Here is a 24,082-nt window from a genome sequence, read left to right as displayed (position 1 = left end):
AGACTAATGCTCGTGTGGCAACGTGAGCTGTAGATCATAATTCAATATCGAAAAAAAAGGCCAATCGAACAAGTTTCATTTTATTTTTTCATCTGGAATGGCAAATGGTCTCAACAGCTGATTATACATGAAAGTGTATTGCCCCCCAACCTTATTTAGATTAATTCGGTATATTTCTTTTTTAAAGGGCTTATGTTAACCTAGTTATTTTCGTATTTGCTCACGTTGGACGCTATGGCCAGACTTGGCGCCCATTGTTAAAACACCTGTCCAACAGCTCTCGCTGACTGGCGACACACACCGTGTTTCACATATTACCTGCTTTTGATTAGACCACAAACGTTGTATGACGTAGATTGAAAAGTAGCCTTTGAACGGGATGTGATTATTGGTCATTGTCCGTAACAAACACAATGTCAGCAAAGATAACAGTGTATTTGTTTTAAAATTTTTTATTGCTTCTACGTCGGCTGATATGATTTTAGAATTGGAAAAAATACGTCAGTTTCACTTACAAAAAAAAAAATGTTTCGTCATTGACTCCCCTTTTTTTTACGCTCCAAACGTCACAGACAATTTAAATCATTTTAAGAAAAGATGGCCCTTCTTTTTATTCAACAAGTTCTTGCGCGTCAAGTTCGTCGGCTGTCCTTTACGGGGAAGAACAACAAACTTAAATAAAAATATCCCCCCTCCTTCTATTCGTTGTCTATTTCCGCTAACCGGGAGCTTCTTCTTACCAGGGTGTTTTTCTTTTGTTTTGTTTTTTTAAAAAGAACCATTTCTATTTCCCTTTGGTCGTCTTGACCGTGGCGTGAGAAAGCGGAGTAACACGTGTAGTTCTTCCCCTTCTAGCCTTGTTTAAAAGAAATAATCATTAAACTACCGAAAAAAAAAGAGTATTCCCTTAACGTACATCTTTTGAAAGGGGGGTGTAAATAGCTCAACGCTCACATAGTTCTGATTTACACACACAGGATATTCCACCTGATTTTTACTTGAAACGGAGGGGATTTCCTTTTTCAGCGGACAAACTTCTGACCGGTTTTTTTTTTTCTATGAAGAATTAAAACGAATGAACGTTAGCTGTCTAAAAAAATAAGGAATAAATAATAACCTTTTAAGGCGTTTTTTTTAAAGCGATAAATAATAAAAGAATGCTACCTTTTATAAACATAAATTTGGCCTTAGCCGTTCTAATGTGATTTCATCTTGTGATTATACATATATAGAAAAATATTATAAGTGAATAATAATCTTGTCGTGTGGTTCTCTGTTGGCCTTAACCGGTTATGTGAAACGAGTCGTAAAGGTCATCACACAAAGAGTGAAATGTGCATGTTGATGATGTTCGGGGTCTTGGGAGAGAAAGGAAGATGAGAAAAACATCTGAATTCTGATCGATGACCCCAACATCTTCCTACCGCCTTCACCGGTCACGTTATTCCCCTTCCTCCTCCTCACATGATATAATTTAAAGAATAGAGATACTTTTTTTGTAAAGGTTTTTTTTTTTATTCACAATTACACGCGAAATTGATTGATTTAAGTAGATGGAAATGTTATTCGACCGTAACGAGACTCGAAATTGGAAAAAAAGCGGATTATGATAATGTCTGCGGTTTTGCAAAACCGTAAGAAAAAGAAAAAAGAATTTCGGTTGAATAGGTGAACTTGTAAAGAAAGAAACAAATGAAACAAACGGGGCATTTTTGAGGGCAGCCTGAAGGGGAGTTGCGCGCTATGCGTTCGTCGATTGTTCTATTCGTAAGTGTTTTGTTTTGATCATATTTGAAGTTCAAGATGGCGGCCTCCGGGTTGGCGAGAGCCACCACGAGACTTTTGAATCCTCGTTTACCTGTGATCGTAGTGTGCGGAGCAACTGGGACTGGAAAATCAAAACTAGCATTAGAAATAGCTGAGAAATATGGAGGTGAAGTCATTAGCGCCGATTCCATGCAGGTATTCTTTTACCCTTTGTACATAACATACGATCGTGAATAAGTCATAACCGTTTCGTCTTGTGTCGTATGTATTATTCCGCGCCACGTTTGCTACGTCACACTGAAATACCGCATTCTTTAAAAATCCGTCTCGAACATGTCTAGTAGGGTGCTAGGAACTTTGATGCATCACTTTTGAATGGCAATCTACTTCTACGGAATGGAAACGGGTTAAGGTTGTGGTCTGGCCATGTTAGTTCCACTACCTGGAAGGAAAACAAAGACTTTTCGGGTCATTTGCTTTTGTGACAAGCGTTGGGGGCAAAAGAAGAACTAGATCAAAGTCATCTGTTGGCTAGGTCTAGGTCCTTAACAACACGTAATGTCTCCTTTGACTGGAATGGGGTAATGGACTTTGGCTCTGCCTCTCCTCTCATAAAGTCTGACGGAATGCAGACAAGGCCACACACACCAGGCCTGGATTCTTCTCCTTTTTGTTTTTGTTTCGCTCTGCCAGTTTCTCTCTTTTTTTTTTTTTTGCTTTCTTAATGCAAGAGATGAGTTCTCTGTAAAGATTCCAAGGCCTGAAAAAGAAGAAAAACCAGTTTCGTCTGCCTGTGCTCGTTTACGTCACCAGCCTCCTAAATCACGACTTTCAACCTGGTAACTGTATGTGCACTAGGCTCGACCCTAAACGAAAAAAAAAACTTCTCGCAGTAGAAAGGCCCTTTTTTCATTCCGAAGTTCTTCCCCCAGACACAGCCTGAAGGAGGAAAAACACGCACCTTCCTTCATTCCGTTTTAACCGTCTCTTCGGATTGTTGTTGTTTGTCCGTAAGCTTTTTTTTTTCTTCGTCTTCTCCCCACACCTCATTCGTTCTATCTCGCCTTCGTCCGTTCGCCTTCTTCTTCTTCCTTTTTTTTTTACACATTTCTTTTTATAGAGCGTGCGCTCGTTCTATTTTCAGGTGCGCGCACAGCAAGTTCAATGACTCGACAAGCAGAGCAGGGCGTGGTCCCGTCTTACTTATCTCGGGGTTTCTCGCTGGGTCTCCTTCACACACACACACATAGAAAAAAGTGCCTGTTTGCTTGGGTTCTTCCTTTTCTTGGGCTTTTATTTATTGACTTCCTTTTCGTCTTGTCCTATACGGATGTCGAAATGAGAAGAAAAAAAAAAGATACGAGACAACTGGAGGCAAAAGAAATTGGATGGTTGTAGAACAACACTAGACTTTTAATTGGATCCTACGATCCGACCTCCCCTCAAGTCATTTCCTTCCCCCCTTTTTTCTGTTTGTGTGTGTGTCTGTGTCTAAGTTAGGAACATTCCACACTCGTGCCAAAAAAGGTTTAAACAAAACAACTTAAAAGAACAAGGTCGGAAGACCATGTATTTACACAATGTAAAAGTATATAGGGGGGGGGTTGTCTTGTGTTGTACAGTTATGGAATGACAAGTTTATTTTATTTCGTATTAAAAAAAAAATGGAAACAATTTGGAAGAAACCAAGTCAAAATCGATAGGATCGAAGGTGGAATTTTGTTTCTTTCCACGTGAACAGGCCACGTGATGCTTCGAGATGTCTATCGCTTGTGTTCTCAATTTATTCTGGCGTCGCAAACACACAAATCCCTGAACAAATCTAATCGTGGCGATAACAATCGAAGCTTTTTAAAAAACGAGGGCTCGGTGTACGTTACAAAAGTGTCACGCAATTAAATTATTGTGCGAGTATTATCATACCCCCGTCGTGTGTGTGTGTTAGAGGTATGTCGAGGGGTGGTATGTCTGACGGTCAAGGACGATCACGCGGAAATCACGCCCCTCCCGCACGACCTAAATGATGAAATGTAGTGGGGGGAACTGGCGGGAATCGTTCGACTTTCATTAATTTGTGTGTGTGTGTGTGTGTGTGTGTGTTTGCGTTAATTAAATTAGTTTGTTTATTATTTCACATTTGAATTTGAAACGTTTTCATTAGGGAATCGATTAGTTCGAACAGATCGGATGACTTTGAGAAAAATGAGAGACTTATGAGGGTCTCGGTAGCGCCTGACGATCGTGGTGGTCGAATTCGTGACCAACGTCTGTTTTTTTTTTTTGCGTTCGTGCGGAATTTCCCGACCGCCGTGAAATTTTTATTGTTATTATTTTTTTTTTCATTCCCCGAAGAATTGAAGGATTGAAAGGCGGCGAGAAAAATTCGTGAGTTGTCTCGCCCTGACCGCAAAAAGTCGCTGACCATCCCTGTCCCGCGGCCATTTTTTCGTTCAAAAGTCCAATAACCGCGCGCGGCAATCCGCCAAAATGAAACAAAACATAAAAATAATAAAAGAAAAAAATATGCGCGACTCTGTTTAGCATATGGGTGTGGCGCCACCCATCACTCTAGTTGATCTCTGGATCCAGTTGACGATGTAATTGACCAAAACTAAATGGAAATTTATTTCTTTTAGTTCCATTTTTCCTAACATGTCAACAGTTCCTTTCGAGTTTCATTAGAATTTTTCATTTACGCTATTTCAATTCAATGCCATTTTTTCGCATTCTTTTATTAAAAAAAATAATTCTTCTTCGTCGTCGTTCAGACGCGTACTCAACGACCCCTGTTTTTTTTTGTTTTTTTTTTATTCACGTTAAGAGACGTGTGTTGGTTAGCGATCCGGCCGCTAGTCTACGTGCTAAAGGGCCTTAGCCAATAATGCCCAGGGGCGGCCCAACTTTGGCTAGTCCTGTGTGTGGGTTTTCGATTTCACCAAAAGAAAAAAAAAAAAATTAGAAAACAGGCAAAGTAGCATAGAAACAACTGCCCATTTTTTTTTTCTATTCTAGTTAATCCTTTATAAATAAAAAGTCCTTGAAAATTCGTGTTTTTTTGGCTTGATAATATCTCTCTAATACCACAGCCTCACGAAATTATCTAATCGGCGAGAGCTCGGTCAGCCGGGCGACGTTCATTCAAGGCTCTTTTTTCTTTCATTTTGCCTAACACAAACTAGTTGAGGCTGTTTTGTTATTTTTCAATTCACATTTTTTTTTTTTTCCCTGGCCGCATTTTACCTTGCACTGCCGGATTCGGGTTTTTTATGTAATCTATACAGACACACACACACGTAGACATGATGTAAGCGTATTTTGCTTGCTTTCTCTCCGATGTGTGCGACGTAATAGAGAAAGAGGCCGCCGACAGAACTCGTCTGTTATCAATCATTTGATGGGGGGGGGGGGAATCAAACAAAAAGACATTGTCGTTTTCGAGACGTGATTGTCGTTGATAAAATGTTTTGTTCTTATTTTTTTTATTTTTTTTTTTTTTTTGTAATAACAAGTTTGAATGGACACGACAAAAAAAAAAGAATGTCGGACGCGCGCGCGCAAATTTAGAATTATAGAAGTAAAAAAACTTGGATATTATATTAATTGATGTTGTATTTTTTGTTCATTTATAGATTTATCAAGGATTGGACATCATCACGAATAAAGTCACGTCAGAAGAGCGGCAACTCGTAGCGCATCATCTGATTGATTGCGCATCGCCTTTGACCCGCTGGACTGTCGTGGACTTTCAGCGCAAAGCGTTGCCCGTTGTAAGTTGTTGTCTCTCTCTCTCTCTTTTTTCATTCATCTCGTTGGCTTCGGGGGGGGGGGGACGCAATTATTTTGTTTGTTTTTATTATTTTGGTAACTTTGTTCCGGCGAGCGTTTTTATCGCTATTCGATATGGTGCCATGTCGTGCACAAGTTGACCAACCGAATGTAAAAAGATAATTGTTGACTCCCGCCGGCTGTGCCATGCAACCGGATGACCCCTAGTTTAAAATGTGTGTGTGTGTTTTGCCGGCCGATTCTGAATGGGAAAAGACTGTCTGCGTAAATGTGCTGATTCAGCGTATTTTTTTTTATTTTTGTTTAAATTCACGATTTCATCAGCTTTTGAACTGCGTCTCTCCGTTCGAACCGGGTGGGGTGATCCCTTTCGGTTCAAGGTCCTCGATTTAAAAATAATTGAAACGAATAAGAAAGAATAGCAAAATATAGAAATGGAGACGGGATTTTGATTTGTCTCTGTCTGGCCCTTCTCCAATTCCAAGAAAAATTGACACAGCAAAATATAAAAGTCGGTCGGGATTTTTTTATTTTTAATGAACGTTTAAGGAAATGGCTTTCTTTTTCTTTAAAAAAAAAAAAAAAAAAAAAAATCAAATGTGTTTCTATTAATACGAATAAATGTTACAGTTTTCCCTCTGATTTTTATGGCAGATTGATGGCTTGTTGCGAGACGGCCGTGTTCCAGTCATCGTCGGCGGGACGCATTACTACATCGAGTCGTTACTATGGAAAGTGTTGCTGGACGATGAGGGCGAGCAGACGGCACATCCGCTCCTCTACGAGCGGGACCAACAGCTGCGCCGCGAGCGTCCACCTTGTGCCGCCCAAAGTGGCGGCCAAGATGACGAGCAACTCTTGAAATTGTTACGCTTCGATGATGGATCGGACGGGCCACAATTGCAGCACTTGACCAGCGGCCGACTTCACGCGCTCCTGAAGAAGGTTGATCCCGTCATGGCCGACGCCATTCATCCCAACAATCGGCGCAAAATTGTCAGGTAAATGATTTTCTTTTCTTTTATTTTTTTTTTTTAAATATCAGTGGGGGGGGGCTAAACAAAATACCGGGGCTTTCCCTCGGATATTAGCATATTTATCGAAATGGGAGCAAAAGACGTTTGAATAATTACGTTGACGTGACGCGAGTGTGCCTGAACGAGTTTTAAGTCTCGGAAGGAATGCGCCAATAGAGGAAGAAAAAAAAAACATAAACCTGTTTCCCCCCTTTTTTTTTTCGTGTGTGTTAGGTGACGATTTTTCTTTTAAATGGAGAAGGGGGGAGGAGAGATGCTGGCACGTAGACGCGTAACATAACAAACGCTAGTTTTTTTAAAAATAAGAATAGCTGAATATGGTGGTTCCTATCGTCCTGGATAGTTTTCCATCTCTCTTTCTTTTTCTCTCGCTCCAAAACAGAGGGGGGAATAGAAACATTTTGTGCTGCAGTATATGTATCTGTCAGTCTAATTAAGACATTGGAATTGGGCTCCGTTTGCTTCTGCTTGTTGTCAACTGAAATTGATTGAAACTTTTGAAGAATTAAAATAAAATTCCAAGGCTTGTGGGACTTTTGGTGAAGGGAAAGTCTTTCGAACTGAGAAATGGAGTCAAAGGGGGGGGGGGTTTATAACCCGCAGAATTGAAAACTGGTTTCTTTTTTTTTTTTCTTTTTGTTTGAAGAAAGAAAGAAAAAACACAGTTTTAATTTTATGAATTCAGTGATTCCATTCCGAAATTGAAAAAAAAACACGAAAATCCTCTTTTCTCTTCTCAGAGATACAAGAAGAAAAAAAAAACACGAATATTGAAATCGTCTTCCGTTTCGAAATCGATCCGTTCTCCCCTCCTCTTGTAACGTCGCGCGTTTGCAATTGCGACAGTGCCCGAACGCATGTCGGCAGGCGAACCCCACCCACCTTTTTATTTTTCGAGCTCTGTGCAAGACGAAAAGTTTTGGCGCGTAAAACTTTCAAAAAAAAAGAAGAAAAACAAAACACAAAGTTTACTTTGCACGCCGAAAAACTCGAGCCTTGCGTTGTGTGCGTTCCATGAATGTTTGAAAACGCGTGTGTGTTTATATACGAGCGAATAGCTTCCGAAAATCCGCTTACGAATGGCCGTCTACTCGTGTAACGATCCAACTTATTTTTTCTTTTCCCTCCATTTTTTTTTTATTTTTCTTGTGGAGCAAGTTCATCCGGCCGGAATGACCATAAGAAAAAAAAATATATATTTCGTCTAATATCTTTAGATTTTTTGTTTTGTTTTGTTTTGTTTCCCATGGTATATCCACCCTCCTGGAACACACACCCTGAAGCCGGAACGCCGATGGCGTCTTCCCTTAAGCCCAAAAAATTAAGAATCTATGATGACCGATGTTATATATTTGTGAAGCTAATCATACAATAGGGTGTGTGTGTTAAGGGAAAGAAGAGGGAGGGGAACAAGAAGAGTGGAAAAGATAATACATATCCGGAATAGTGGTGAAAAAGAAAAAGCTAGGGTACCCTATAGGTCACACTTCCGCCCAGTTTCCGCCCGGCCGCCCCCCCTCCTTTTTTCTTTCTTTCTCGGACCACTTTAGTGCATTAAAAAAATGTGTGCGGCCCACCATTTCCAGTCACTTCAACCGCGACCAATGATGATGATGTGCGTATGTGTGTGTGTGTGTGTGACCGCCTTTTGACGCTGGGGCGTCCAGCGCATTAGCGTCCAAATGTATTTCGCTTCTCGTCGTCTGGGAGAGATGGGGGGTAGGGGGAAGAAGAGGGTAAGGAAGAGGAGGTATATCTTTTTTCTCCGAATCTGTAAGGAAGCGAATCAATTGGGATGATGCCATGGAACGCGCACGTTCTCGGAAAACAACAGAAATATGTTTATGGAAAATCCAAAATGTGATTAGCTTTTTTTTGTTTTGTTCTTTGTTTTTTTAAAGGTAACATTCCTTTAGAGCAGGAGAGAGAGGGGGGGAGGGAGGAGGAACAATGGGGAGCTGACAAACACGCAGCTCGGGTTTCCTTCTCATCTTCGTTGAGAATCGGTTTGAATCTGTTTATTTCTTTACGAGAGAGAGAGAGAGAGAGTCAGCTAAAGTGGTAGAATTCAGTAGGATGATGACGGACGGTCGGATGTTCCAAACTCGATAACGATTATGACCTTCGTAAGGCCCAACGGTTTTCTCCGGCAACCCCAAAAAAGGGAAACATTTGATTTCTTTTTTTTCACCCCAATAGGTTTTGGAACACATTTTTAAATTTAGGGTATTTTTCATGTAAAAAAAAAAAGATGTCTATTTTTCATTTAAATTCATTCGCTCACCCCCCCCCCCCTTTGATGTGTGTGCATGGCCTGAGGAATAATGTCATTGCCGAGTTGATGATACAACTGGAACACGCTGTGTGATTTTCTTTCAAGGCTTTTTTCTTTCTTTCTTGTAGGTAGCCGCAATTTATTTCGAATTACTCGGAACCTTTTGTTTCTTACTAGAGAGGTGGGGGGGGGGATGCATACGAGTCACGTATTAACGAGGGGTTCTACTACAAAACAAAAATTATCTTTGTGCCCGTGTGGATCGCGTGAGCCTCATCCAGCACATTCCCCCTCTTTTTTTTTTTTTTTTTTGTGGAAAACTATTTACATAGATTTTTCCTTTTTTTTTAAAGGAATCAAATGTAATAGAGGGTCTGTTTATATTTTCAAGTTTTTTTTTTCCCGTTGTTGCCCGTATTTGTTCTTTTATGGAGAGAGGGTTTCATAGTCTTGAAATTGCTCCCGGTCAGGGCCGTCCTTACCCCGTAAGACAATTTTGGCCCCATTTCGGAATTTTTTTTTTTTTGTGTGTTTAAAAAAAAAAAAAAAAAAATCTAGTTCTAACGGACGTGGTATGCAAAAAGAAAAAAAAAACTGGGGAATACGAATGGTATGCAAATAAGTGGGTTTCTTTTTATTTTTTTTTTTAATTCTGCGAGAGGACAAAGTCAATTCCCTTTTTGTCCGCTCGCCATCAGCGAAACACAACAATGTTGACTTATTTTGATAGTTAAAAGAAAATGGAGAAACCCCTCCGTGTTGACTGATATACAACGACCCCATAAAGAACATCAGAGATATATAAAAAAAAAAAGCCTTTATTTTTTTATTTTTTAAATCCTTTAATTTGAAAGCCAAGAAAGAGAAAAACTAAGGAGATTGTCAATCATTCCGTTACTTTGTTTTGCCAATTTGCATAGCACACTATTCTCGCCCGTCTCCGTCCGCAAACTGCTCCTAGCAACAAGACGAAAGAGAACATGTTGCGTGACCAGCTCTATCTAGAGAGTCTTTTTTAAAATAATTTTCCTTTTTTCTTTTCGAAAAAATTTATTTTGGCCTTTTTTTTTTTTTTACAAAAAAAAAAAAAGGAAAGAGAAAAATTGAATGTTTTTTTTTTTTCCTTTAAATTCTTACAACTTGATCAGTATGGCGCCACTGATACGTGAAAAAAAAATAGCGACTGTGTTACGTATTCACTCGTCCATTCAATCACGAAAGAAAAGTTTTTCTGCGGTTGGTGTGCCGCCATTTCGTAACCAAAATGGAGGGAGGGAATAGTTTTTAACCGAATCAAAATGTAGAGGATCGTACGTAGGATGCTAATGTTCTTCTCTCCCCTCTCTACCTGCCTTTCGTCCATTTTTTTTTTTTTTAAAAATATGCTCCTTCATGCTCCACATTCTTTGGCTGTCAAACACATTTTTTTTTGTGTGTGTGTAGATATTTTCAAAAATCAAGTGTGTGTGTGTGTGTGTTTTTTTTTTGTGCTCGTTTTGGTTCTTCACCCATTTTTTCTAAAGTGACAGTTTTCCCCGCCCTCGGAAAAATGCGCGTGAAAAAACAAAACAAATTCGTTCTTTAAAATTGCAAAAGAACAAGACAGCGAGGGGTTGAAATTTGAATGCTGATGGGGTTGTATATCAATAACAGATCAAAATGATTGGCTGGCATTTAAAAACAAACAAATTCTTGACACGTGACTTTAGCGTCCCTTTAAAATTAAAATAAAAATTAGATCAACAATTCAACTCACGTAGACATCAAACGGGGGGGGGGGGGGGGGAAGGAAGCTATTTTTCATTGTTGCCCGCGGTATTTACCGTTCAAACATTCGTTTGTTGTTGTTTTTTTTTTTTTTTATCGTTTTGATTTCAAATGAAAATGCTTTGATTGACAGCCAAGTCAAATGGCATTCACAACATTTCAGCACATTTTTTTTTTTATTTCTAGTTTTTTTTTTTTTTTTTGTTTTTTTTTACCTCTCGCTATGTACATAGATTGCAACAAGTTCTAGGGAGGGGGCGGGGGCGGGAATAGTCAAAAACCAAATTTTATTTTTTTATTTTATTTTTTATTTTATTTTTTTTTTTTTTGATAGATGAACGAAATGTAGGTCTCTCTCGCTTCTCTTGTCTATTCCTTTTTTTTTTTTTTTTTTTTTTTGTTTTCGCCGAGAGATAGACGTGAGGTAGACCCCCAAACCGTTTGGGTTGTCTGGACGAGCCAGACGGCACACAAATTACCTGATTTTCTTTTTTCTACGGCATTTTATTATTATGATGATTTTTTTTTATTCCTTCCCCAGACTAGAGGAGGAGGGGGGGAGGTATGTTCGTCCTGAGGAGGAGGGGGGATTTCAGATGCTTTTGTTTAGTCGGTTTCTTTCCCCCCCCCCCCCCTATTTAAAGAACATTCCTTGTCTATCCGATTAAATTGTGTGGAGTTTAATCGCGCGTTCCGACAAACTGACCACACTTTAAATGGGATTTTCTTTTTTTATTATTTTGAAGAAAAGAAACACATTTCAAAATCGCCGTGTTTTTTTTTTGTTATCCCTTTTAAGAGAGACGTGCTGCTTTTATTTAAAAAAAATAATAATAACAATATGGATGTACGGATATACACAGACAGAAGGGAGAAACAGGAAGTGTCGTGTGTGTCTGTTGTCCTCGACTAAATATAGTTCTTTTTTTTTTTTTCCTTTTCTCTTGTTGTAGTTGGTTAGTTTCCAAATGAGAATAAAATAAATTCCAGTTCGCTGTATTTAGTACAATAAAGTTTCCCCCTTCCCCTTTTTTTTTTAAACAGCGGGTGGAGGGGTTGAAATATTCATAGAGAGATTTCAGATTAGTCACGCTGACGTGCATTGAAGAATTCTTTCATATCCTTTTTACCTTTTTAAGAAACTCGTATTTTTTTTTTTAAATCTACTAATCGCATCAACTTCTTGTCTTTTTCGGCGGTATGTTTTTTTTTTCTCTCCCCCTATTGTAGGGGAGAAGGGGAGAGAGAGATCCCATCTATCGAATGAAATAGGAACACACCCGTGCAAAAGAGGGTCGTGTGTGTGTGTATGCGCGTAAACAATCGCCTTGCAATCGTTTTAAGAAAGACCTACCGTATCCCCAGGTGTGTGTGTGTAATCTTATTATGAAGGGGGAGTTCATACAAAACATTTGTATTTACACGCCTTGAAAAAATATCGTGACGCGGTTCATCTAAAGGAAATAGCACACGGAAGACCCGTTCTTTTTTTTGTGAGGAGGGGTGTGTTACGTAATATAGCAAAAGCTGTTGTTGTTTAATCCCCGTATTTTTCTTATTGTCTGACGTCACACTTGGGAACGGAATTTTATTTATTAAATTTTTTTTTTTTTTTTTTTTGAACATTCCGCTCTGCTAGTCTCCCTCTCCGTCTCATTAGCATTTAATCAAAGCTAATCAAACCGTTTTTTTGGCTGCTATTTTTCGATTGGCGTTAATTGGAGCGTGAACTGCTTTTGTAATTTTCAAAAAGGGCGGGAGATTTAAGTTTGAAACGTTATTGAATGTTCATTTTATTTAGGTGTTTGTCTAAAAAGAAAACGGAGATAATCGAAGTGAAACTAAAAATAAATAATTTCTTTTCTTTTTTTTCATCCCCTCGGCGTGTGACGTGCACGAACGAACGGGCAGGTCGCTTCAAGCGTGGCAACAGCACGGACGACCCCATAGCGAGTTGCTCCGGTCGCAACGGGACTCGGAGGGAGGTTCGACGCTGGGAGGTCCCCTCCGCTACGCCGGTCGTACGCTCATCTTTTGGGTCCAATGTCAACAGGTAAAACAATAGTTCATCATTTATTTTTTTAAAATTTTAGCTACTTGTATAGTACGATGCGTAAACAATTGCGTTTGGCGGGAAATTCGAAATGAAAAAAAAAAAAAAAAGGAAAACGCACATTTTCTAAAACATTTGCATTGCGATTGGGGTGGTAAGAAAAAAAAAAAGGAAAGCTGTTGGGAAATAGGTGATGGTAATTGGTTTTTGAGCGCATTTCCTAGTCAAAAGACAGAAAAAAGAAAACTGAAAATCGAAACTGCAAATCGTGTCTTGTCTGTTTGGCTTTTTAAGGAGAGGTTTCGACTTCTTTTGTGTTTATCTATTTATAGGAACTTGTAACGACATTTTGGCTAGAGTCAACTCTTAGCAGGGGCAAACATTATCGTGTCAGTTGATATCTGTTTTTTTTTTTTTTGTTTTTTTATTTTCGTTTGTTCTCTTTTTCTTCCGAAGAGGGTTTTTTTTTTTGCTACTATTTGTACGTTGGAAAAAGAGGTTGCCGTTCGCGTTGGCAATCGCATGTCGCTCGTGAGCAGACACGATTTGCTACTTAACGGTGAGCGGCTTCCTCGTGTGTGTGTGTGTGTGTCTATTTATAAAGTACGAAACATGTGGAGAGAAACAGGGAGAAAATCAAAGCGAACACAACCCGTAAAAGAAATCGATAGATACGTACGTGTGTACCTTCTGTCTTTGTCAGCACCTTACATGGGACGATGTCAACCTTGGCGGGAAAAACAAAAACAGATATCAGTTGTGTGAGTGTTGCAGATAGGAAAACGGGGCGAAAGTCACGTTGAAAGTCGGATCGAATTCCCTTTTGAAATTTGCGCTCCATTTCGAATTTGCCGCCCTTTTTTTTCTTTTTTGTGTGTTTGAATTCGACAAAAAAAAAAAAAAAAATGAGGGGCTATCGCAAAACGTCGTTAACTATAAATAGAAGAAAATAAATCAATCAAAATCAAATAAATCAGAAAGGAAGAAGAGATGGAAAAAAAGACTCACGCGAGACGCGTCAAGTCCGCGTGAGACGGTTCACGTCCTTGGAGGGTCTCTTCTCCAACTCATTGGGAGCGTCGTTCGTTCTAAAAAAACGAGGACGCCGAAATAGAAACAAAAACAAGAAGAAAAAAAAAAAAGAAATACGGAAATAAGAATCTTTCGTTTTGGCCCTCCGTATACGTTGGCCAAAGAGGAAGAAACAAAAACAAAAACGAGTTGACACTGTCTCCCAGAGACGCGTCCGCGTTCGTCCCGTCTTCTCACGAAGGGGCCAAAAAGCGCAGTGCGCTGAATTAAAAATAAATAATAAAAAAAAAAAGCTCTTTTCTTGGAACGTCCCCCCTTTTTTTTTAAATATTTTTTTTTTTCCGCTGACGGTGCGGGGGATCCAAGTTCAACCACCCAGACATTTTTATTTGTTGGGGCCCGTTTGGCCGTGGGCTTTCGCATCATCCGCACTTTTTTTTTTTTTTACTCGAGACGCTTAATCGAGACGTTGTGGGCCATTAGGACATTGCACAACTGAGTTGTGTGTCTTTCTGCATTTTTTTTTTTTTTTTTTTAAAGAATGTTTACACATTTTTTGAGGGGGGTGGGACGAGAGAAAGAGAAAGACTTAACGGCCACCCCACCTTTATGGCATCGTAGACGAGGGCCCCCGTTAGGCACGTAAGCAAAAGAGATGTGTTGCCATCTGCTTGTTGATGGATGCTCCTGTTTTGTCTGTAGTGACATTTCTTTTTTGTTTCTTCCAGACTGTTTTGGAAGAGGGGAACACACTTGAAGTGACAGGCGAAAAAGAAAAAACATTATCGTTGGGCGACCAGAAAGCACTTGAAAGGATTCGTGGTTTAAGGAAAAGACGATACAGACGGTGAAAAAAAAAAAATAATAATAATAATCAAGAAATCGGATATGATTTTCTTCCTGCGGAAGCCAACAAGTTCAACTTTGGAAAAGTGACTCTTGTTTGTTTTTTCAATTATTTTTCGCGCTACTGAAAATTGAAATTTAGAAACTGTCAATCAACACACGAACGTTGGAAAGGAACGATGGGGGGTAGGATGGTCAATAATTCTTGATTTTTTTTTTTTCTTTTGTTAGCCCCCCGTCATTTGTTTTGTTTTTTTTGTTTTTTTAAAGGGACAAAAAAAAAAAAAGAAAAACTAACAAAAGAAAGGGAAGAATCATCGTGGCTTCTGCGTTCTCTAGTTTCCGACGAGCGGCGAAAGGCGCTCGGAAGATGGTGGCGTGTGTGTGTGCGCATGTTCCCGTCTGCTTAACACGAGAGATTATGTAGACGACAGTAAAGAGGGGGAGTGGAGCGGGGGGGGGGGATTAGACAAAAGGTAAACGGATACGACGTGTACGCGATATTTATGAATGCGTTGCTTCCAAAAACAAAAAAAAAGTTGGGACTTTATTTAAGATCGAAAAAATTTAAAAAAAATGAATGATTTTTATTTGATGTGATGGGGTAGCTTTTCTTATGAATATTGAAACAATGTTCCTTTTTTGGGGGGGAAGGGGAGGCCCTTCCTGTTCTTGGTCTTGTAAAAGGGAGGAGGGAAATGATGAAATGATTGGCTACTGAAAAAAAAAAAATGGATTGGTTTGTTGGTTTTCGGGAAGGGTTTGAAATTTCTTTTGTTTTTTTTTAGGTATGGGGGGGGGGCAGACCGCAGCTGCCAAAATTAACTGGCGGAGTCGATAAAACAAAAAAAAAAAAAACGGGAGGCAAATCCGCCAAAGTCCAGTTTTATTTTTCATGGTTTCGGCTACTGGTAGTTGGTTCATTAGACGGTTATGGCTTCGTTAAAGGATTTTTTTTGGTAAGGGAAAAAAAAAAAAAGAAATGGACGTTATCGTTACAGGGGCGGCAACCGTTGCACCCCAAGGTTAAGAACCGACACAACACAAAATGAATTGATGATTTGGGTTCCGTCTCATCCATCAACTGATTAACAGAGCGACCCCCCCCCCCTCCAAAAATCGATAGATCAAACACACAAAAAAATGAAACTCGATTTTTGTTTATTTATTTTATTTTTTTATTGACGGGCGAACGCGTTTCAGACGAAACAAAGTCACATCGGCCAACAATTTTCCCGAAGGCGTCGCTCCTCTTTGTTCATCATCACCTTCGTGAGGACTTTGAAAATGTTGAATTTTTCCTCCTCTCCCTCCCCCCGCTTTTTTTTTTCTTTTTAATTTCAATTTTTTAATGTTAACTAAAAGAAAGACAAAAAAAAAAAAAAACAACAAAAAACAAAGACGGACAAGTATGTTATCCGTCTTTTACGTGACATTCGTCGGAATCCTGTCGCGCCAAAAAAATTTCAGAGTTGACTTAACCCGATTTTTGAATAATGATCCACGGAATTTATCACGTCATTTTTTGTTTTTTCGTGTTTTTTTTTTTTAAAGTTAAATTAAATCAAACATCCGTAGGATAAAAAAAAAAAAAAAAAAAACGAAAATCAGGCAGCGAGATGAATGTGATTTTTGATTGCAATTCACATTTGTAGAAAGGGAGGTGGTATGACTGATGTTTGCAGTGGGCCCCCTCCCCCCTTCGGCCAACAGCTCCCGATCAATCAGACAGTAGAGTAGTGTATTTATATGCGTGACTTTTGTGCTCGATTTTTTTTTTTATTTCTTTCGTAACAAAAGAGAATTGACCTCTTCAACTTTTTCTTTTAAATAAAAAAAAAAAAAATTACAGGAGGTGCTGGACCGTCGACTGGATGCCCGTGTGGATGACATGATGTCTCGCGGCCTTGTAACCGAATTGGCCCAATTCCACAATCTCTACAACGCACGGCGCCTACAAGACCAGATCAAGTAGGTAACATTCTCTCTTTATGATTTGATTCAAAACTAGACTAGAATAGTAAGAAAACACACTTTTGTTTTGATTTTTTTTTTCGGACTTTGTCCTTTGGGGAAAAATAAGCATCAACAACCGTCATTAGTTATGATGATTACGTTCGGGGAGGGGCTGCTGTTCTTATTTTTTTTTTTTTTTTTTTATTCCGTTCATTCCGTTGTCGCACCTGCCGGGCCTTTTCTTCTAAATTAGTTTAAAAGGACAGGTTTTTTTTGTTGTTGTTTGGAATTTGACCTAATCGGGCGAATTGAAATTTCGCCATCAGCTTGTAGCCACTTTTTTTTTTTTTTTTTTTAAGAACTCGCCCCCCCCCCCCCCTTCGTCTAAGATAATTCAAATGGAAGGTCTCACCGCGTTGTTGCAGACGAAAACATTTGTCGATTCGTATATAAAAAGACACAAGCCAAAGGCAATTTTATCCTTTTTTTTTTTTTTTTGCCACATTCACAAAAAAAAAAAAAAAAAAAAAAGAAGTTGGCGGCAACGAATCTCGCAAATTTGCAATTCAAATGTCGGTCTTCTCTTATTTTGTGTATGTGTGTTTCTCTTGGACTTGATCCCTTTGAGACGTACACGCACTGGTGCCACGTTTGATGGCTTTTGCTTAGGTAGATAACAACTTGTCTTTTTTAGCCGCCGTTTTCTTAGTAAAAAGACAATCAAAGAGTTGCAAAATGAATGCGGAAAAACACAGCAGCTGGTATGAACTGTGTTCTTTAAGTGACTCGAAAGGGAAAACTTTCCCTAGCGATAAAAAAAAAACGAAATGGAGAAGAGCTTCATTATCGCGACAGAGTGATTTTTCTTTATCGCGTTAGGAAAATGACCGTGGGTGGCAGAATGGACGAGTCCTGGAACACGCTAATTGTTATTTCTTTTTAAATTTTTGATTTAATGGCGGGGTGGACTTTGGGCAAGAAGGAATGAACGATTGTTCAGGAGTGGCTTTTCACGAAACGTTGCATTCTTTTTTGACTCGGGCTTTTGCGCAGCATCCGCTTTCAATGGCGCTTGTCGTTCTGGGCAATATGTCTCCATCTTTTTCTTTTCTAGTCGCTTGCTTTTATACACATTTTTTTTTTTTTTTTTTTTTTGTGTGTTTTTTCACGTTTCAGCTGGTTTGTACAGTCACTATTTGTTTCATTCTTCCAGTCGGGAAAAGAAGAAGAAAGAAAAACTGGCTCCCTTTTTTTTTTTTTTTTTTTTATGTTTCATTTGTGTGGGTCATTTGGCCCGTCTCTCGTCCAGCCGGAACGATTCGTTGTCGCCATTGCGCTCCCGCCTGATTCTAAAACAGAACATTTTCTTAGTTGTCATCAACTATTTTTTTTTTTGTGTTTGAACGCCGACGCGGATGGGCTTCCACCTACACCGAATTCGATTCGAAATTTTGGGTGGAGGCATAATAGTTAATTTGAAAGGAAAGAACAAAACGAGATAGTAGTACACGCGCGCATAAGATGTCATTTTTGTTGGCGGATACACACACACACACACACACACACCTACACACATTGAGAAGTGAGCGCCAAACGTGTTGCCAAATGGGAGCGATTCCAAGTTTTTTGCCTTTTTGGGCTCGTCCCGATCCCATGGCTCACCGAGTGTACTGACCTCTTTCGCATTTTCATTATTATTCTTCTTGCGTTTCTGCTACACTCCTACACCACTCTTTTTCCCCATCCTTTCTCAGTTAACCGGTAACTTCATTTTTTTTTTTTCGCAAACAAAAAAAAAAAAAAAAGAATTATGGAAATAGTTCCGAAATAAAAAAAGGGAGAGAGAGAGAGGGAAGAGAAGGCACTGACGTTCAATCAAGGCCTCCATCTCTTGGCTCACCTTGAAAACAAACTATATTCATCTTTCTATTTTCGTTGGCTGGAAATGTATAAATTTTTTTTTTTAAAAGAGAACGGCCACTCCACTTGTGGGTAGATGCAGAAAAAAAAATAAAATCCTCCACTTTTTTCTAGTTCCGGTATGTTTTTTAATAATAATAAAATAAAAAAAACCGAACGGGAGTTTACAAGAAAATATGAACCATAAGCGTCGGCCTTGATAGTCAAGGGCTTCACCCACGTAATGGTTTTCGTCTAGCCTTATTACGTAAGAGAAAGTCCTAATTTTTTTGTGTGTGTTTGTTTAATTGAAAAAAAAAATGCGCGTGAAAGAGAATTATGAATCGACTTCCTCCTTCCCCCTTTTTCTTTTTATTATTATGATGCATGAAAAAAAAAAAAATTTATGAGTGCCCCCGTTGTCGCCATGGTTCATCCTCCATGTAATATGATAGATGACTATCGATCTAGAAAAAAAAAAAAAGATGTCACCGCAGAGTTTCGATCCTGCGTCGGCTCGTCGCGGGGCTCGCCTTTTATTCCGCCCGCATTGGCTCATGCGCCACACCGCCAGACATCGTTCGTCTAGGCGTCCCGTACCCCGTGACTCTCGCGTCTCTCGCGTCACGTGACTCCTGCAACGCACCACAGTATTTTCCCTCTCCTTCTTTTTTTTTTTTCTTTTTTTTTTATATATATTTCTTGGTATAAAAAAACTGGCGGATAAGCATAGTTTTCTGGCGCGTTAGCCAAGCGAAACACGACTGTGAAAGGGGTTTCAGAAAAAAAAAAAAAAATGGGGCCGACTCACGAAATGCGAAACTTTTTGTTGTTTTTTTTTTTTTTTTTTAATAGAGAAAAAAAAAAGAACAGCTGTTTGTCACCATATAGACGATTACTATATACCGTGCGCGCCGTCTAGTATGTAGAGTATGTTTGGTCGAATGCGTAACACCTCTCGTCCCGAAAATAGCCGCCGAGCCAAGAAACGAACGGGATAAAAAAAAAAAAAAGAGAAGGGACGGAGACTGGCGGGAAAAAAAAAACTGAGAGAGAGGGAGGGTAAAGGAAGCCATTAATTTTAATCTTAAAGAGTGGCTTCTTTTTTTTTTATATTTTATTTTGCGACTCTCTCTCTCTGTTTTATTTAGATCGGTTGTTATGATAACTTTTAACTATCGATTGGTTGCGGAAGACATCATAAAAAAAAAAAAAAAAAAAGGAGAAGAAGAGGCTTTTATTTTATAGTTGTAACCTTGGCTATGGGCTAGTGTCGATTTTTTTTTTTTCTCTTGCATAACATCGCAATCGAGTCTGTTTCTATCTGTTATGCGCACATCGTAGAGAGAGGCCTCCCGCCCTTACGTTGCCAAGGACAACCTCTATTTGGCATTGATCAAGTAGAAGGTTTCTCTCTCTCTCTCTCTCTCTCTCTCTCTTTTTTTTGTATTAAACGCAATGCTTTTCCGCCTTGTATTTTTGTTTGTTTCTCATTCCCGACGCTAGAGGCTTGTCGATGGCCAAGTGTCTAGCAATTGGATGTCGAGACTTTGAAAAATCTTTCGTTTATATAACAATTGAAGGCCGACGTTATCGTTTATTACGGCCACCGTGTGTGCAATTTAAAAGAAAAAAGAAAAGAAAAAAGGCCGGGAGACTTTTCTTTTTTTTTTTTTTTTTTTTATTCGGCTCCCCCTCGTGTGTTTTTTGTTTTTTTTTAGTATTTCACTAAGCGATGCAAAAAGGGAAGGGTACGAAGCAATGAACATGGAAGCACAGACTCATTTTCTATGGTGTCTGTCTGGCACTGGCCAGACTGTAGCGCCGTTAGACGTCCTTGGATGTTTTGCGCGACGTCGCCGCTAGGGGCGCTAGCCTACGGACATGTACAGTCAAGCCTATTTGCGAACATCGTTCTTTTTGATTTGCTAATTGTCGGGTTTGCGAAGCGTGACGATGATGTAACTTTTGAATTTTTTTTTCTACAAGAAAAAGGTTTCTGTAAATTGATTCTTTCCAAAGTGAAAACAACAAAATGTGTGTGTCTGGAAAGGAAGGGGGGAGGGGGCAAGGTGTTTCATTTTTCAAAAAAACATGTCGCGACGTTATTGGATTTTGAGATCAGCGTGAAGCCGCACCGATGTTCGTCAATCTTAACGTTTGTAACGTGTCGTTGTGGACGTCTGCCAAGGAAATACGACGGTCCATTTCTGCACGCAAAAAAAAAAAAAAAAATGCAACTCCACTCCTCCTCTCCCCCCCTCCCTTCTCTTTCCCGAAATAAAAAATCGATATCTGTGCATGTCTAGCTGATATCTCGGAAGTCATGTGACGTTTCTTTTATGACTTGTGTAGGGGGCAGAAAGGAAAGAGAAGAGGGGGGGGGTATTCACGAAGACCCCCGGCCCCTTCCCTACATAAGAGCCGGATCGATTACACAGCCCCTTTTCTTTTGTTTTTTTTCCCGATTAGAAAGAAAAGAATCGATAGCGAGTTGTCGTCAGTCCGTAAAAAAAACAAAACAAAAAAAAAACTTAAATATTCATTCGAGACAGGTGAATATTTTTATTTTGTTTAATCTTTATTATTATTATTTTTTTATTACCCGTCTGCTGTTGCCTTCGCCCTTTTTGCTGGGGGGGAATGAATTATTGCGTACTTTTACTTGTCGTCGTTTGCGTCCATGGTCGCATCGTCTTAGGTGGGATCCCGAATTAGATTTGTGTATGTGGCGCGTCTCTCTCTTTTTTTTTTTTTTTTTTTTTTTTTTTTTTTAAAAAAATTTTTTTGTTGTTTGTTTGTTTGTTTTTTTTTTTTTGCTCTTTTCTTTTCTTAATCCAAAATGGTTTCGTTTCCAGACTGTCGGGAATTTTTGTCTGACGACGTCTTCTCGAATCCTCTCACTCGTGAGCGACTCCGGGAAATTCCTACGAGGAAGTAATCCATTTTTGGGGAGGTGGGGGGGGGGGGAGGTTAGAAAATAAAATATAAAAAAAGGAGCTTTCAAACCCAAGCAAAAAAAAAAAAAAAAAGAAAGACACTGTAAAAGTTCCTCTACTGTAGAAAGATACGTGGAAAAAAAAAAAAGAAGTCAACCAGACGGGAGAATTCACATAAGAAAAAATTGACTTGGAAGAGCCCTGGTGGCCTTCTTTTTTTTTTTTATTACTCTAGACGGCCTACTTATTTTTGAGAAAAAGTTTTGATAATCCCTGCGCGAAAAAAAAAAAAAAAAAAAAAAAAAAGAAATTGTGTGATTCAATTTGGCGTTTTCTCTTTCGGCCCCACCGTAGAAAAGTCAAAAGAAAAAAAAAAAGTGATAACCGCATGTATTCAACGATTAAACAAGAACGGCAGTTTTTTTCCCCCGCAAGTCTTTTTAATTTCTATTTCTATTTCGTTTTTTTTTTTTATCTCTCTCTCTGTCCCTCTTTTGGCTGCTCTGCGGCGTTGTTCGCACAATTGCCTGCAATCACGTGGCACTAGCGTGCAGACTGCCGTCATAGTACTACTACGATATACTACTACTACTACTACCACCACCACCACCACCACCCCTACTTCTACTATTACTACTACGATACCACTCACCGTCTCCTTACTATGCGTTGCCTCTGCTATTGAATGTTACGCGGGAAAAGACACGCGCAATGACGGTCGTCTTCTTGTTTTTATTGAAATTTTCCGTTCGCAAAGTTAACTTTTTTTTTTTTGGGGGGGGGGGGGAGTTTGGGGTGGGTCTGGTGAATTTTTTATGCGTTCTCTTGCGAAACGAAAAATTTTCAGATCCGTACCTTTTTTTTTTTTATTTTGGGGAAAGTGGGGGGGGGGAGAGAGAGGATTAGATCTCTCGGTTTTCTATTTGTCGTCATTCACGATCGAGAAAGAATGTGTGTGTGAGGTTAGAGAAAGAGAAAAAAAAAGGGAATGAATTGTAGTTAAAAAAAAATGATTATGTTGGTCGTAAATCAATCGACAATGATCAAAAAACGGAGAGGAAATAAAAAGAATGTTTAGCTTAGTTGGGCGTATTCCACGTCCCGCGTCATCCTCATCAAAAAGGAGAAAAAAAAATTCTTCATTCTTGTTTTCTTTTTTTTTTTTTGTCAAATATTTTTTTTTTTTGCTTCGGCTTCTACGTTCCGTCCTGAATTGGAAATGGGTGGAAACCAAAAAAAAAAAAAGGGAGCCGGATTACACCATTGGCATTTTCCAGTCGATCGGATTCAAGGAGTTTCATCAATACCTCGTGCTGCCATCTAACGAGCAAATGGAAGACGTTGGACGACGTCTGCTGCAGCAGGGCGTGGAAGCCCTGAAAATAAGGACGCGGCGCTACGCCCGCAAACAGATTAAATGGATTGTCAAGCGTTTCCTTCAACAACCCGATCGTCAGGTGATTATCGATATAATACATTGTTTTATCTTTGTTTGTTTTTTTGTTTGTTTTTTTCGGTTTATATCGATTCTGGAAAAACAGATCAAACAAAAACAAAACAAACGGAGGTATTTTCTATTTTGTTTTTGCGTCTCTATTCAACACAATTGCAGGTGCCTCCAGTGTATGGACTAGATGCCACGGATGTGACTGACTGGAACGAGAAAGTCAGGGATGTCGCTTTTCGAATAGTGGATTCGTTCAGCTCCGGCGACGAGGGCAACGAGGCTGCAGCAGCGGACGAGATAGAGAATGAAAGCCCCGAGCCGTTGCCCGTCGCCGAAACGACGTCTCGCGAAGAGCAAACCTCCTTTCACTGCCCGCTCTGCGATAAGGTGTGTATAAGCCAGCGCCAGTGGCAAGAACACCTTGGGAGTAACCGCCACCGCAAACTGGTCAAACGGGCGGCCAACGGAGACGGCCTCGACCAACCAAAGCCTAGGCGACATAAAACAAGACCAGATAGAGATGCAACAAATGCCCGGTCGGAAACGTCTTTGACATCCGAACAGCAGCAGCAGTAGCAGCAGCAGCAGCAGCAGCTACCCACTACAAATAGATCCTGCTACCCCTTGTCAAAGAGTAGCAGACAAGGAAAAAAAAAAAAAAATAAAAGAACTACCGTTAAGTCAAAGTCTTAAAAAAAAGAAAAGAAAAGAGGCCGCGTTTAATGATCGCTTCCCCTTTTTTTTTTTTTCTTGCGTGTCTGTGATCTCATTTACCGTCTGACTGGCAAACGTTCGCACAATAAAAAGTCGTACTAATGATAGTCAATTGTGTTTCGATTGTGTTGGGAAGAATTTCGAAACGGAATCGCGGTAAAATACAAAGAGCCTACAGACAATACAATTCAAAATGTGCGTTGAATTTTTCGTTTTATTTATTTATTCTGTTTTATTTTGCTTTAAAAAAAAATAGTTAGTTTTGCCTGAACAAAACTGCTGCCCTGATGTAATAACAGTTGTTAGGAATGAGAGAGAGAGAGAGAGAGAGAGAGAGAGAGAGAGAGAGAGACAAAAAAAAATTGACCGGTAGTTTGTGCTTTAGTGGCGTTTATTTGTCTACATGTTGGTGGGGGAGGAAATAATTGTCGGGTCTTTCCGCTTCTTTTCTGGGCGGATATTTCGTTTGCATTACACCACCACCATTCTCTCTTTTTTTTTTTTTTTTTTTTGGTTTTCCTCCATTTTCTGCCTACGCTTCGTGATCGTGATGATTCAACTTGT

General features: G+C 39.5%; 1 protein-coding gene across 1 annotated transcript; it reads left to right on the top strand.

The window, feature by feature from the left end:
- The first annotated feature begins 1,775 nt into the window (after nt 1–1,775).
- LOC130694873 (tRNA dimethylallyltransferase-like) lies at nt 1,776–23,723 on the top strand. The gene is made up of 7 exons (XM_057517979.2): nt 1,776–1,962; nt 5,397–5,534; nt 6,208–6,554; nt 12,544–12,685; nt 16,416–16,534; nt 22,604–22,814; nt 22,970–23,723. The coding sequence occupies exons 1-7, from the start codon at nt 1,804–1,806 to the stop codon at nt 23,378–23,380; spliced, it is 1,527 nt and encodes a 508-aa protein (XP_057373962.1). The 5' UTR covers nt 1,776–1,803; the 3' UTR covers nt 23,381–23,723.
- Nucleotides 23,724–24,082: the final 359 nt, after the last annotated feature.

The sequence above is a fragment of the Daphnia carinata genome, chromosome 7 (genome assembly GCF_022539665.2).
Source record: "Daphnia carinata strain CSIRO-1 chromosome 7, CSIRO_AGI_Dcar_HiC_V3, whole genome shotgun sequence".
In the NCBI taxonomy this organism is placed as follows: Eukaryota; Metazoa; Arthropoda; class Branchiopoda; order Diplostraca; family Daphniidae; genus Daphnia; species Daphnia carinata.
Note: the sequence above shows the minus strand (reverse complement) of the source record. Positions and strands in the feature narration are given on the sequence as shown.

Bases quoted from the DNA above. Each gene is read 5' to 3' on its own strand.
- LOC130694873 (XM_057517979.2), top strand. From the start codon at position 1,804: ATGGCGGCCTCCGGGTTGGCGAGAGCCACCACGAGACTTTTGAATCCT. The intron at 16,535-22,603 runs GTAGGTAACATT...AAAAAAAAAAAG, and splicing joins CGCCTACAAGACCAGATCAA to GGAGCCGGATTACACCATTG. The intron at 22,815-22,969 runs GTGATTATCGAT...ACACAATTGCAG, and splicing joins TTCAACAACCCGATCGTCAG to GTGCCTCCAGTGTATGGACT.